Source organism: Ylistrum balloti, unplaced genomic scaffold (assembly GCF_031769215.1).
Source record: "Ylistrum balloti isolate Yb309-2 unplaced genomic scaffold, AGI_CSIRO_Ybal_v1 Utg371144, whole genome shotgun sequence".
Taxonomy (NCBI): Eukaryota; Metazoa; Mollusca; class Bivalvia; order Pectinida; family Pectinidae; genus Ylistrum; species Ylistrum balloti.
The window spans coordinates 91,237-106,308 of NW_026782627.1; the positions used below are offsets into that span (position 1 = coordinate 91,237).

The 15,072-nt window shown below is 36.0% G+C and overlaps 1 protein-coding gene across 3 annotated transcripts in view; it reads right to left on the minus strand.

The window, feature by feature from the left end:
* LOC132561085 (protein FAM13A-like) overlaps positions 1-15,072 on the minus strand; it is a 54,678-nt gene that overhangs the window by 26,918 nt on the left and 12,688 nt on the right. For all 3 annotated transcript variants that reach the window (XM_060225811.1, XM_060225812.1, XM_060225810.1), the window contains exons 4-9: positions 14,406-14,427; positions 8,931-9,126; positions 8,217-8,426; positions 7,690-7,873; positions 5,550-5,673; positions 4,008-4,106 (exon numbers count right to left, since the gene is read on the minus strand). In XM_060225811.1, the coding sequence (XP_060081794.1) occupies positions 4,008-4,106; positions 5,550-5,673; positions 7,690-7,873; positions 8,217-8,426; positions 8,931-9,099 (786 nt within the window). In that variant the 5' untranslated portion in view covers positions 9,100-9,126; positions 14,406-14,427. The remainder of the gene's footprint in view (positions 1-4,007; positions 4,107-5,549; positions 5,674-7,689; positions 7,874-8,216; positions 8,427-8,930; positions 9,127-14,405; positions 14,428-15,072) is intronic.

Genomic DNA, 15,072 nt, shown 5'->3' on the forward strand with positions numbered 1-15,072 from the left:
TATTTGAATTCTTAATTCCTTAAACCACTATGGACAGATTTATTTTTTTGATATTTACAATGTTCAGGTACACAATTTCCTTATTTTTTTATTCTATCCCATTGAAATATTGTAATAATAAAAAAAAAATGAAAAGAAAAAGTGTGACTGAGTGAAGGTGTGTATCTTTCATTTCTATTTTATTTCACACCCAAACAGACAACACAAAAGAAACAAGATGAAACCCTGTGGTCTAGAACACATACAGTGTTTTAATTCTGATGAGCCGGTAGCTGCTGGAGTTAAAACCTTAAAAGCAAAGTTTCTCAACAGCCAGCCCTTGGAAATATTATCATTTGCCTCTAATTTGGTGACCTATTCGTACTACATTGTATAAAGAAAAGGAAAAAATAACCCTACTTACTAGACAGCATGTTAGATAGTAATGTGACCAGCTGAACTCTGGCTATAGTAATCTCAACTGTACATACCTCTGGGATCTAACCTTAACTACAGTACATACCTATGTGATCTAGCCTTAACTACTGTGCATACCTCTTGGATCTAACCTTAAATATTGTACATACCCCTGTTAGCTAACCTTAACTACAGTACATACCTATGTGATCTAGCCTTAACTACTGTGCATACCTCTGGGATCTAACCTTAAATATTGTACATACCCCTGTTAGCTAACCTTAACTACAGTACATACCTATGTGATCTAACCTTAACTACTGTGCATACCTCTGTGATCTAACCTTAACTACAGTACATACCTATGTGATCTAACATTAACTACTGTACATACCTCTGTGATCTAACCTTAACTACTGTACATACCTCTGTGATCTAACCTTAACTACTGTACATACCTCTGTGATCTAACCTTAACTACTGTACATACCTCTGTGATCTAACCTTAACTACAGTACATACCTATGTGATCTAACATTAACTACAGTACATACCCCTGTTAGCTAACCTTAACTACATTACATACCTCTGTGATCCAACCTTCACTACTGTACATACCTCTGTGATCTAACCTTAACTACTGTACATACCTCTGTGATCTTACCTGAACTACAGTACATACCCCTGTTAGCTAACCTTAACTACAGTACATACCCCTGTTAGCTAACCTTAACTACAGTACATATCTCTGGTAGCTAACCTTAACTACAATACATACCTCTGTGAGCTAACCTTAAATTCAGAGTGTATCTCTATTAGCTTATCTAAACTAATAGGACTTAAACAAAACTCATCCACAATCTAGAATCATTTAGAAGCTGTTGGTGACATTTATACAACTATTGTGCGTTTAGTGTATTTCCTATATTTTACCAGATTTGACTGTTTATGTATAACTTCGACATCCCATCAGACACACTTGGGATGTATTATGTAAGTGACCCGGACAGGATAAGGCTTGTATCTCCTGTGACCTTTCCACCTGACCTTAACTAGCCGACATACATTGGAGTTAAGTACTAGGAGATAATCTGTCAGTGATACTGTAATAATCAATAGGTATTTTTCAAAGCCTCCCTGCTGGCTCTGTTATAGCTTTAAATAATTACAACCTTACCACCACAAATAACACTAATCATTAATCAAGGAAATGGTCTCTCCATGGATATAGTATTATCAATCAGCATCATTAAGTTGTCAGTTCACAGGGAAATACACATTATCTAATCACTCCTCCATTATGGAATTTTTATTGACAGGAATGTTAACGAATTACAAGCATAAAACTCATGGTATTACAAATTTTAATGGAAATATCATTATTACACCTGAAAATTCTGTAAAAAACAATATACAGAATGCGGGAATCCAGGTCTGAAAGTATACTGAAATGTAAAAATGCAGAAAACTAGGTCACAGAAAGCATGCTGAAATGTAAACAAGCAGAAAACTAGGTCAGTGAAAGCATGCTGAATTGTTAACATGCAGAAAACTAGGTCAGTGAAAGCATGTTGAAATGTTAACATGCAGAAAACTAGGTCACAGAAAGCATGTTGAAATGTTAATATGATACATAGCTGGTCAGAAAGCACTGAACATGCACTGAACTATTACAAAAATGTTGAGATGTAAACATGTTAATTATACTAGATCAACATGTTTGAGTATAAACACTGAAACTGAACAATGGTCCCTACATTCGCGGTTCATCACAGTATTGAAATTTTTATTATCTCTGATAAGTGGATCTTCTAAAGTCTCATTTTTAAATGTCACAAAGGCAAAAAGAAATGATATTTTGATGTTGGAAATTATTGTGTTTAGGTGTTACACATAGAGAATTGATCACCTTATAACCTAAGGTGCTTACAGCTGACATCACGTAGAAAATTCTTATAAAAGACTGGAAAATCTGGTGAAAGTAGGTTTCTGAAGTTTTTATTACACACAATCCTTAGGAACCTACATCAGCACATTTCTGTACATACACCAGTATGTAAATAAGGCTTTAAAACAGACTACTCTTGGAGACCTGCCATTTGTAGACTTATGTGTGTACCGTGATCTAAATTATACACCTCACAAAACATTGAGAATATGTCCAGGATTTAAAAGTTTCAAGAGTGCATGTATAATACCCTTATTTGACCAACAAATGTGAGCACCCCTTGGCAGAGCCTCAGTTGAATTTCTGTCAATATTTACTCTCAGTATTCTCAATGAAATCATGCACTCTTATATATCTTAACATCTGTTCGAAACATGAATCATTCTTATAATTGTTTTTCTATGTTCAAACTTCAGAAATAGTTATGCTTGTTAGTCTTGAGATAAAGAGAAGTAAATCCAAAATATGAGTTTGTTATTTTATCATGTAAACAGATTTGGTATCTCTCTGAATAGGTAGGTCTTTTGTTTACCAAATACACCAGCTGGATATATATATATAGGTATGCTGTGTGTCAAACATATACAGCTGGATATATATATAGGTATGCTGTGTGTCAAACATATAATGTCCATTATACACCTAATCTAAAACATTCTTTAATATCAAAGCATTTCCCAATATAATCATTGGGCAGCAATGATAAATACTATTCTGACCTATCACTTACATTTATATAGGTTAATGAATGCTGTATTTGCTATTGAAATTTCTGCACATGCCAAAGATATAAAGGAATGGTATGTACACATACAAAAGATGCTAGAAGAAGCTACAAGTATTTGCAGTAATTAGCCTGAATATACACTAGGATTACAATAAAACTAACAAGCATCAGTTAAAAACATCAAAGGCGATAAAGAAATAAAGTGAGTTGAAGTTTTTCATAAGCCTGTAAGATTAGTACCTATAGATGTATACCCATGTAAAGCATAAAAAACAAGGTATAGTACAACAACAATGAAACCCTGTGTACATGCAGAACATCACAGACTGCTATAAGACATCTATGTTTTCTATTCAGTTATGGATGCATGCAACCTTATTATGGATTGCAACTACTTTTGAAGAGTTCCAGTAGTACAAAACTTAGAAATACTAGAGATCTTCCATTTTACTGAGAATTGTTTGAATATAAGAATATTAACTTTAAGAATATTAAAAAAGAATCCTCCTAATAATAGCAATAATTTAATGATGAACCTTCAAGGAATAATCCCTTATATGTTAATTCAGATTGCATACTTAAATAATCTATTCTCATTAATACAATAAGTTGATAATCTTCATCAATATGATATGAAGCTTCATACTATTTGACCCTGATTTAACAATTACTTCTTTCAGTAGTTGATAAACACAAATCTTCCTTCTAGCCTGCTGTTAAAGCTATTTTCATAATGCCAAGACAATGACTGAATGAAATGTTAGTCCACGTCCATTAGTAATATATAGTAAGCTTCAGATGATAGAGATAGACAGATGCAGGTAACGTGTATTCAAGGCAAATGTGATATAGTAGAGGTAAGTAAAAGGTCCAAGACAATGAGGTGAAGGACAGTGGTCAAACACAGTAACTATGGCCATCGCAGTGGATGCCTACCTTTCTGGGAGTGGCCACGGGTCGCGCCTCTACATCCACGACCTGAAGCTTGGGAGGGGGAGGGCGTGGAGGGGGAGTTTTCTGTTTTCTTCTGTGTAGCTGTCAGTTAGGAAACAGGTATAAATATAACTGTATACCTAGTAACTGAGTAGGAAACAAACATGTGCAGCATCATTGTGTCTGAAGTGACTAATCATCACCATATTTGGGTATAATACAAAAATATACATCTACTTCCATCAGATATGTGGATACAAATGTACAAAGTGGTGCATTCATGTGAGATCATTCTATACCACATAAGTAAAATGTCCTCAACATGGCAAACTATTTACTTTTACAAAAGTCTCGCCCAGGGAGTGCATAAAAAAATATCAGATCAAAATGTTCAGGAGCAATATTTTCATTAAGCTGACCTTGCTGTCAAAGAATGAGTGTTTACTGCTGAATACAGCTCATTGATATCACTTACAGGATAATAAACAAATACACAGGTACTTAAGAATGTATACATACACTATACCAAACTGATAAGTAATTAATTCTAGCCTTGAATAATGTTTACACTCAAGAACTGCAGGAAATCATGTCTTGACTAACTACAGGCATCCCAGTTTACACTTCAGGATATTTGATCTTAACAGACTACTCTCACTCTATTGTGATATTTGAGGAAATGAAATAATATATCATAAATGATTGAACAGCTGACCTGACAGAATAAACAGCTGACCTAACCTAACAGAATAACAATTCAATCACTGGTGTGCACTACTCATTATTCATTTCAAATTTCAAAATAAATCTTATTCAAGTTCTTGCTGTTTTATTATTCAATTCGTTTTCTTTATTTTCCTTTTTTTCAAAATTGTACATTTGATGTGAATATGCTTGATAAATTCTGAGGTTAAGATATATCATGACAACTTTGCCAGGTGTCCAAATTTATTTGACAGGATGTGTAATGAACAGAAGAAACAACAGTTTCATAAGAAATATATTTTTTCTTGAGATTGATGACTTCTTTTTATAAGTTTTTTTTTTAAAATCTGTCATTCATTCTAGCATTAAACGAAAAGCTGACACAAGGCTTCAACAACATCTAGCTTTCTGAATAGATCATATCTAGTATTTTTGTATCAATATCACCTTATAGATTTCAGGGTCAGATATATTAAATAAGAATAATCAACACATTCTATTCAAAATCAAAAGAACACAAAGGAAAGAAGCAATGATCTGATTGGGCTAGACATATTCCATTGATATGCATACAGCATTACCAACTGAAACATTTATTTACAACTCTAAGATCATGCATTATGCATTTTACATACAATACAGATTCTACATCAATATATGGGTTGAAATAATATGCTAGGTATAAAGATCGTTATTTGGCAATTATACAACTAGTCTACAACATTGAGCTGCATCTTCAACAAAAACCATCATCATCTATATATTCCATCAAAGTTATAAAAAAAACCACATCACATTCAGATATATGAGGTGTAGAAAAGGCTAATGTGAAGTACTTACCCAGAAATCCTCTGGGCTTGTCTCATGTTCCAGCTTGAATATGGCATTGTAATGGAAGATGAACTTGTAGACAATCTGATTGACCGTTCCTTGGTCCTTCAAACCTACCACACCCATTCCACACCTGCATTGAAAAGGGGACATCTTTATACTTAAAAAGACTTCACTAGAATTGTATACCTAGACGAAGACCAAGTTTAGCAAAAGCTATTATAAAACATAACATGGCATGGCATGGCACGGCAGTCATCTGACTAGGACCGTGGACTATGACATGACAGTAAGGGGATTAGGATTAGGGATTAGAACATGACAGTCAGCTGACTAAGACAGTGGACTATGACATGACAGTAAGGGGATTAGGATTAGGGATTAGAACATGACAGTCAGCTGACTAAGACCGTGGACTATGACATGACAGAAAGGGAATTAGGATTAGGGATTAGAACATGACAGTCAGCTGACAAAGACCGTGGACTATGACATGACAGTAAGGGATTAGGATTAGGGATTAGAACATGACAGTCAGCTGACTAAGACAGTGGACTATGACATGACAGTAAGGGGATTAGGGTTAGGGATTAGAACATGACAGTCAGCTGACTAAGATCGTGGACTATGACATGACAGAAAGGGGATTAGGGTTAGGGATTAGAACATGACAGTCAGCTGACTAAGACAGTGGACTATGACATGACAGTAAGGGGATTAGGGTTAGGGATTAGAACATGACAGTCAGCTGACAAAGACCATGGACTATGACATGACAGTAAGGGGATTAGGGATTAGAACATGACAGTCAGCTGACTAAGATCGTGGACTATGACATGACAGTAAGGGGATTAGGGTTAGGGATTAGAACATGACAGTCAGCTGACAAAGACCGTGGACTATGACATGACAGTAAGGGGATTAGGGATTAGAACATGACAGTCAGCTGACTAAGACAGTGGACTATGACATGACAGTAACGGGATTAGGATTAGGGATTAGAACATGACAGTCAGCTGACTAGGACCGTGGACTATGACATGACAGTAAGGGGATTAGGGTTAGGGATTAGAACATGACAGTCAGCTGACTAAGACCGTGGACTATGACATGACAGTAAGGGATTAGGATTAGGGATTAGAACATGACAGTCAGCTGACTAAGACAGTGGACTATGACATGACAGTAAGGGGATTAGGGTTAGGGATTAGAACATGACAGTCAGCTGACTAAGATCGTGGACTATGACATGACAGTAAGGGGATTAGGGTTAGGGATTAGAACATGACAGTCAGCTGACTAAGACCGTGGACTATGACATGACAGTAAGGGGATTAGGATTAGGGATTAGAACATGACAGTCAGCTGACAAAGACCATGGACTATGACATGACAGTAAGGGGATTAGGGATTAGAACATGACAGTCAGCTGACTAAGATCGTGGACTATGACATGACAGTAAGGGGATTAGGGTTAGGGATTAGAACATGACAGTCAGCTGACTAAGACCGTGGACTATGACATGACAGTAAGGGGATTAGGATTAGGGATTAGAACATGACAGTCAGCTGACAAAGACCATGGACTATGACATGACAGTAAGGGGATTAGGGATTAGAACATGACAGTCAGCTGACTAAGATCGTGGACTATGACATGACAGTAAGGGGATTAGGGTTAGGGATTAGAACATGACAGTCAGCTGACAAAGACCGTGGACTATGACATGACAGTAAGGGGATTAGGGATTAGAACATGACAGTCAGCTGACTAAGATCGTGGACTATGACATGACAGTAAGGGGATTAGGGTTAGGGATTAGAACATGACAGTCAGCTGACTATGAGGTGCACTAGGACATGTCAGTTTGCTGACTAGGACTGTAGACTATAGCCTGGCAGTCAGATGACTAAGAATGTAGACTATGACATGGCAGTCATTTGACTAGGATTGTAGACTATGACATGGTAGTCAGTTGAAAAGAATTGTTGATTAAGACATGACCATCAGTTTTGCTAGGACTGTGGATTATGACATGTGATAATCTGTGCACCAGGGCTTATTAATATTACAAAACAACATTTCAAATGCTATTGATGACTATACTTTCTTTCTGAGTTTTACCGGCCCTTTTCACAATACACTTACTTAAATAAATTAGGCCCAAACACAATGGCCAGAGCCATAGGGCTCATCTTGTTGTATTTCTCATGGGAGGCCACGACCACCAGGAAACTCATGATGTATTTCAGCAGGTTGTAGTTTTCCTTGGGTAAACTTATGATAGCCATCTTTAGTTTATATATGCAGGCAGATGTGTCATTCATACAAGCTGTACAAAGGAAATGATTAATTAATTCAGATCATACATGTACAGTGAAAATGTTCTTCCTCAAAGCCAAAAACTGACACCTCAAAGCGACAGTAAGTGCTGGGTAATTTGTAATAAGAACAGCTACCTTGGACAGTTTGTAGAAAGGTTATTTCAGTAAATGTGAACATTATTTTTAGTCACATAAAGCAACATTTACAATACAATGATGATGAAGTTTTTCCTAAACTTACAAAGTTAAGATTTCCTTAAGTGAAGGAATATTCATGAAACTGGGCCTGGTTATGATTCAGTACTTATCACCATGCTAAATCCTTCTGAAATAAGTTTTTATTTTACACACCTTCCTGTATACTAACAAACTGCTTGGTGAGTGAGGAGGGTATGACAGCATCAGGTAGCTCTCGCAAGAAAAGCTTCAATACGCCTGCAACGGCCATGATATCATTGTCCTCGTCCAGGTCAGCATTACCTTGACTGTCAAAACTGGCACGCAGTTTTTCAACAACACGAGCACTTCCACTAATGCGAAAAATGCCCTCATGATCGAAGCCTGTATCACACAAAATAATACAGAGAATATGATGTGCTAAATGTATACATGAAAAACTATATTCTATCTGACTTTACTGAATGCAGTAAAAAGATGTCTATTTGTCGTATTAATGTGAACTGATTAAAAAAATAATGAAATAGGTGTATAATTTCATGTTACACATTTGTAGGCAAATTTTGATAGATTGGATCGGAGCTAAGATTTCATGTTATATTTTGTACATATTCACTTGCCCTGACTTTGAAATTGTGAACACTGGAATATTAATTTTCTGATCTTGTATATGGAGATAACTTGATGGATTCAATGCCAGAAATAGTTCAATGGATGAAGATTGAGTGGTCCCTTAATAATCAATGTATTATAATGGAATTTTTCATTCTGCATCATAATTAATTATTATTTTATCCATGATTCATTTATACAGGGTAGACTGTCACAACATATTATTGTCTATATTTCAAAAAAAAAGTACAGTATTTAGTTATAGGAACAGCCTACCTTTGTTCTGGATGTGCTCACACACTCGGGTCACTAGGAAAGGTACAGTGGAACCCGTGGGAGCTAGCTGAACAAGCTCATCCAGGGGTACTCCAAATGTTTTCCGAGCATTTGATGCAATTTTTCTCCTTGACCCGGGACTTTGCAGCAACTTTCTGACCTTCTCCATAGAACCATCTGTGTTAAGTCTGTTTGTCTGTAAATTCATCAAGAATATGGAAATTATCTTGAGAAAAAATCTGGATACCTGAGTTTCTACTCTGTGCTACCTGTCTACCAGTTACATCACCTAGAAATTATATATATACAGATCAAGGTCAACCTAAATGATAAAACTGAATCTTTACCACCTGACAACATAGCTATCTGCTGAAGTATTTTCTAAAGACATCTCTCTCTCTAACCACAGAAAACAAAATCAAAAGTTTGCTTCATAGATTTCCATCCATTTTGCTTTGGTAGAACCATTATAATAAAATGAAGCCAAATGAGTTGACTACATCAGCTGCCCATCTCACCACAAGAGTAAGTGGCTCAAGGCTACTGATAGCCAAGTTATAGGGCAGCCAACCTGTCTGTCTGATAGTCAAAAAAACACCGACAGACATGCACCCAATCCATCTTCAGCAAAGTCTAAGAGGGAAGAATAATGGACAATAACTACATCACAGTATGTATATGCAATTCTACAGCTATCAACTTGTAAAACATTAATTCACCAAAGAAAACTGACATAAAATTTTCTTATTTTTTTCATGAAAAAAAAAAAAAAAGGAAAAATCATTCATTTCACTCTTTTCTTTCACATATAATACATATATATATATATGTATATTATAATTACACATTTGAAAGACCATTACGCCAGATATTACTTTATGAATTTAAGTAACAGATGTAAGATACTACCAGGTAGTTAAAATTTGTCCTTGATCTTAAACCCTATATATAATACGGGAAATCATTGCATTTCACTAACCACACTAACCAAGGTAAAAAGGTACATTGAACAAGATGTTTTAGCCAAACAGATTACAATGACTTTGAACCTTTTTTTCTTTTGACTCTAAAATTACGCATGTTCCTTTTTTCCCTGATGAGGAGCTGTTATACTATGAAGTTTGATGAAAGGGTCTTGCTAATGTACTCTACTGTACAGAGTATAATTCCCATGAATTGTGTTGATGACCTCCGAAACCTGTTCACTAATGAGTAACAAATTAACAACAGATGATGAGGATAAATCGTTCAAGGTAACCACTTTTCAACAAGGATACAAGTGAACATAAATATGAAGAGAACTTATGAACCACTTTTGACACACATACACTTTCAGTGTTGGATGTACTTTAGTGATGAGTAGTTTGTTTCATCCCAGACAGATATACAGAAAACAGACATACAAAAGTGCTCATAACAGGCAGTTAATTATGTGCACATTTCACCAAAATATTGTATATCAAGAATTCTATCATTTAACTGATTTAATTAAAGTAAGGAAACAATTTCTTTAGATATGTATGGTTTTCCTTTATTCTTGAATATGATATATTTTGTAATGCCCCTTTCTGATAAACACGAAGTGTTAATCTACAACAGTTGATAACCCTTCTACATTACGTTATTGTGATTCCACTGTGCAGTGTACCTACAAGCTAAAGTGAACCACCACTCCTTACAGTGTTTAATGTGATCAGGAGAAATCAGGTGACAGAAGGGATGGGTCACAGTAATGCTTAGTAAATCAACTGACTGTTGTAAAGTGTTTATTACTTTAAAAAAGACATCAATATCTTCTCAATAACAATAGCATTCCTGTTAATTCCATTTCAAGGCAGCTCCGCAACCTGTAAGGATGAGTTTACATTTACTTAAAGTATACATATAGTTAGTTTCCACCCAAAAGACAGTTACTAAGGATTGTCTGGTTCCATATTTACCTCAAATACACTTGCGCTACACAGCAATTATCTGCACAAACACAGGAAACTAAACCATGCAATAATTGAAGTTCACATCATCAGTCTAGCATTTACATAGGAATTACAACATGCATTTGATAGATCACATTGATTGGTAAAACTACAAAACCAGCTAGCGAAAAAGATCAATCAAATTGATAGAGAATTTACAGACAAAGTTCACCAACAAGTGATCATCAGATAATCAAGGTAAGTACAAAGTGTCTCTAATGCTCACCAAGGTCAAGTCAGTCAAGTCTGAGGTGTAGATCTATGACCTTTCACACACGCCAAGGTCAAGTCAGTCAAGTCTGAGGTGTAGATCTATGACCTTTCACACACGCCAAGGTCAAGTCAGTCAAGTCTGAGGTGTAGATCTATGACCTTTCACACACGCCAAGGTCAAGTCAGTCAAGTCTGAGGTGTAGATCTATGACCTTTCACACACGCCAAGGTCAAGTCAGTCAAGTCTGAGGTGTAGATCTATGACCTTTCACACACGCCAAGGTCAAGTCAGTCAAGTCTGAGGTGTAGATCTATGACCTTTCACACACGCCAAGGTCAAGTCAGTCAAGTCTGAGGTGTAGATCTATGACCTTTCACACACGCCAAGGTCAAGTCATTCAAGTCTGAGGTGTAGATCTATGACCTTTCACACACGCCAAGGTCAAGTCAGTCAAGTCTGAGGTGTAGATCTATGACCTTTCACACACGCCAAGGTCAAGTCAGTCAAGTCTGAGGTGTAGATCTATGACCTTTCACACACGCCAAGGTCAAGTCAGTCAAGTTTGAGGTGTAGATCTATGACCTTTCACACACGCCAAGGTCAAGTCAGTCAAGTTTGAGGTGTAGATCTATGACCTTTCACAAAAAATAATGTAAGGTCTAGAAAGGAAAAAAAGATACAAAGCCATTACCTGTTTTATATCGATCTACCAATGACCTTGACCTAAGTTCTGCACCTCTAAAATAACAAAAGGCCTAGCGGCCTTGATGGTCACGGTCATTATATACTTATAATCTTATTTCTGATGGGTAATAAAAAACATTATGCTCCAAAATACAATTTTCTACAAAAATTACAGTAAATTAACTTCCTCCCATGAAAGAAATATAAAATACATTTCAAGATGTTTCCATTCATGAAGAACATTTGATTCTACCCACCTGGGTGTTAAGAAGATTTTTGAAAATTTAAATCAATCCTTTTTGGACCTGCGCATAAGCCCCTTGGGGTCTGTCAGGATCAACATATGCATACCATCTAGTCATCATCCTTCACTCTAAATTCTTAACCAAGTTTGAAATATTTCCAATGGAAATTAAACAAATTATGCTCAAAAATCTATCTTCCTATATAAACTATAGTAAAATTTACAGTGAAAGTCTGGGGCCATGAAATTCACAATTTGGTAAAGCACCTCCAGAAACTTCCATCCATGAAAAGCATTTGATTCTACCATATCTGGGTGTTGAGAAGAAGATTTTTGAAAATTGAGTCAGTTTACCCTTTTGGCCCTGCCCATTAGACCAGGGAAGATTTCTGCAAAATTTCACTGAAATCAGTTCTGGGATTTTTGAAAAGAACTGTTAAGTGTTAAAATGTTTACGAATGCATGATGCCAGACAAAAGGTGATCGGATTATGTCACCTTAAGATTTTGTCTCGGGTGACCTAAAAATTTGTTTGATCCATTTAACTGGATTCCTCTATCACAACTTATAAATTTCTTCTGCATCTGCAAAAAAAGCCAAAACCAGGCATTTTCTCATTGACAATAACAGTAAACTTCATTTTTTGGATCCATGACCCTAAATCATGACCTTGACAAATGTATTTGTGCATCGAACAATATCTATGTTCCATGTATACATATCAAAGAAGGGAGTTGGCAGTTGATTCTGTTATCATATGAAGAATATAAGAGATGTGCAACTACATCGTCCTTTACTCACACATATGCTAGGTAATTACATTCAATCTACCATTTTCTGTATCAGTCTACCAATTTTATTGACAAAACTGCTGACCTAAGCTATCAATGTAACTATATACCTAATTACTGATATCGACCAGTGTCCTGGTCTAGGTCAGCTAATACCATAGGAATCAGCTGGCCAATTTACATCTAATTCTGTTTTGTCATCTTAACAGCATCCACAAATAGCCTTTTTTCTGATTTTCTCTGCCCACTGATTGAAAAATCTACCATATAAGGGGCTGGATAATAATTTCCTAGACTGTATACACAGCACAAATAAACAACATCTTATTATGTTGCAGATATTAAATGAACCAACCAGTGCCGTAAAGTAATGTAACCCGCTGTCTTGATTGACATGCACAACAAGTCAATCTGATGTCACAAACTTAGAAAAGATATATTCATATGTATAGCATTAATGTACAAAAAAATCACCTCAAGCCTTATAAAGGACAAAGATGTCTTGAAAATCAAGCAATGCAGCTAGTCTGATGTTATCTGGTTTAAAACTGTAACAGGAAGATTCTGATACTGAGAGGCTTTCTTTTTTAGATGAAATAGAACAGAATACTGAATTTAACTTTTTGCTGTTCTAAAATGTCAGATTGTTCATGTTCAGAGATCAGATTGTAATTGATAATCATTAGAAGAACCCTCTGATACCAATCATTGTCAACAAACTTTTCCCTGTACATATGGCTTTCTGCAGGAATAAAATTCTTACTATTTTGACGAAAACAAAAGGAGAAACAGAAATACAGAAATGGAGGCAAGATCAAACATTTCAGATAACCCTCTATGTATCATGCTTATATATATATCTAGAACCTGACAAACACAAGACACTATTGTACATACAGCAGGAGGATCGAGACCAGAGAGGTCATTCACCTGTTCTGTACAACCTGCTACAGCAGTCATTCCAACCTTCATACACAATTACAGGTCTTCTGAAGTAAACAATATAGGATACAAGTGCACGTACAGGGTGCTATCAAAGTCCCGCTACATTTGGTACATACATGCTGCACATATTTAATCTCAAGTTAAATGTCACTGAAAAGGTGGCGTACCATTCTCTTATGATGCATGCACAATAACATTCCACATGGTTGAGCTGTATACAGGCAGCAGGATTGTGAAACAGAGGAAGCTTAGTAAAACATAACCAATACCAGGATGTGACAACTTTGGCTTGGTAGTCTAAAGGACTCCTCAATGTAACACACATCTGGGTTGGAGACTTAGACATTTCTTATTTAAAGTGGAATGATGTCAGATAGTCTTTGATTTGATGATCAACTGCAGTTTTGGGAAGAATTAATGGAATATGAAATGTACCAGTAAAATGATAATTTGATTTCAGATAAGATTTTCTTACAATAATAACGCCTAAGAAAAGATTGAAAGAATCCTTGAGAGCCAATGTCAGTGTCTGACCCTGTCTATATACATGTACTATATATAAACAACACTGGGAGATAGGAAGATTTGCATACAAATATACTTCTATAAAGCATGCTGACTGACCTTGTGATAGCTAAACCTGACCCTGAAATAAAATGTTTTGTTGATGCTGAGCCAGTCAAATATGAATTTCCAACACTTAACTTACCAACAGGCTAATACTGAAGAAAGACATAAATAAACAGAAATTGTATTATGATAACTGTACTGCCTAAAGTCTAGGTATGGATAACAACAGGGGTTGATAATAAACTATCATTATGTGTTAATTCTATAATCAAATGTTTTACATGTGCACTAACACACCAATATACCTATACATCATTTTTATAAGTCTTCTCCTCCCTCACATAATACTTAAAGGACAAGGCAAGAAACCTTTGTAGTTCAATAATAGCCTCCTATCCTTTACCCTACCAATCACTCAACCCTCTATACCACTAAAGATGAGAAATCACACAAATTTACCTTCTCCTCACAAATGCTTACACACTTAAGCTCCATGTTCTCACCATCCATCCACATCCCATTCCTACACCACCAAAGATTAGAAGTCTTTGTAAGTCCCTTTCTCCACTAAATTTATCCCTACAACTTAACCTTCTCCCTCTACCTCGAGACCCTTTCTCCCCTAAATCTTGCCCATTTATCCCTACAACTTAACCTTCTCCCTCTACCTCGAGACCCTTTCTCCCCTAAAGCTTGCCTGTTCATCCCTACAACTTAACCT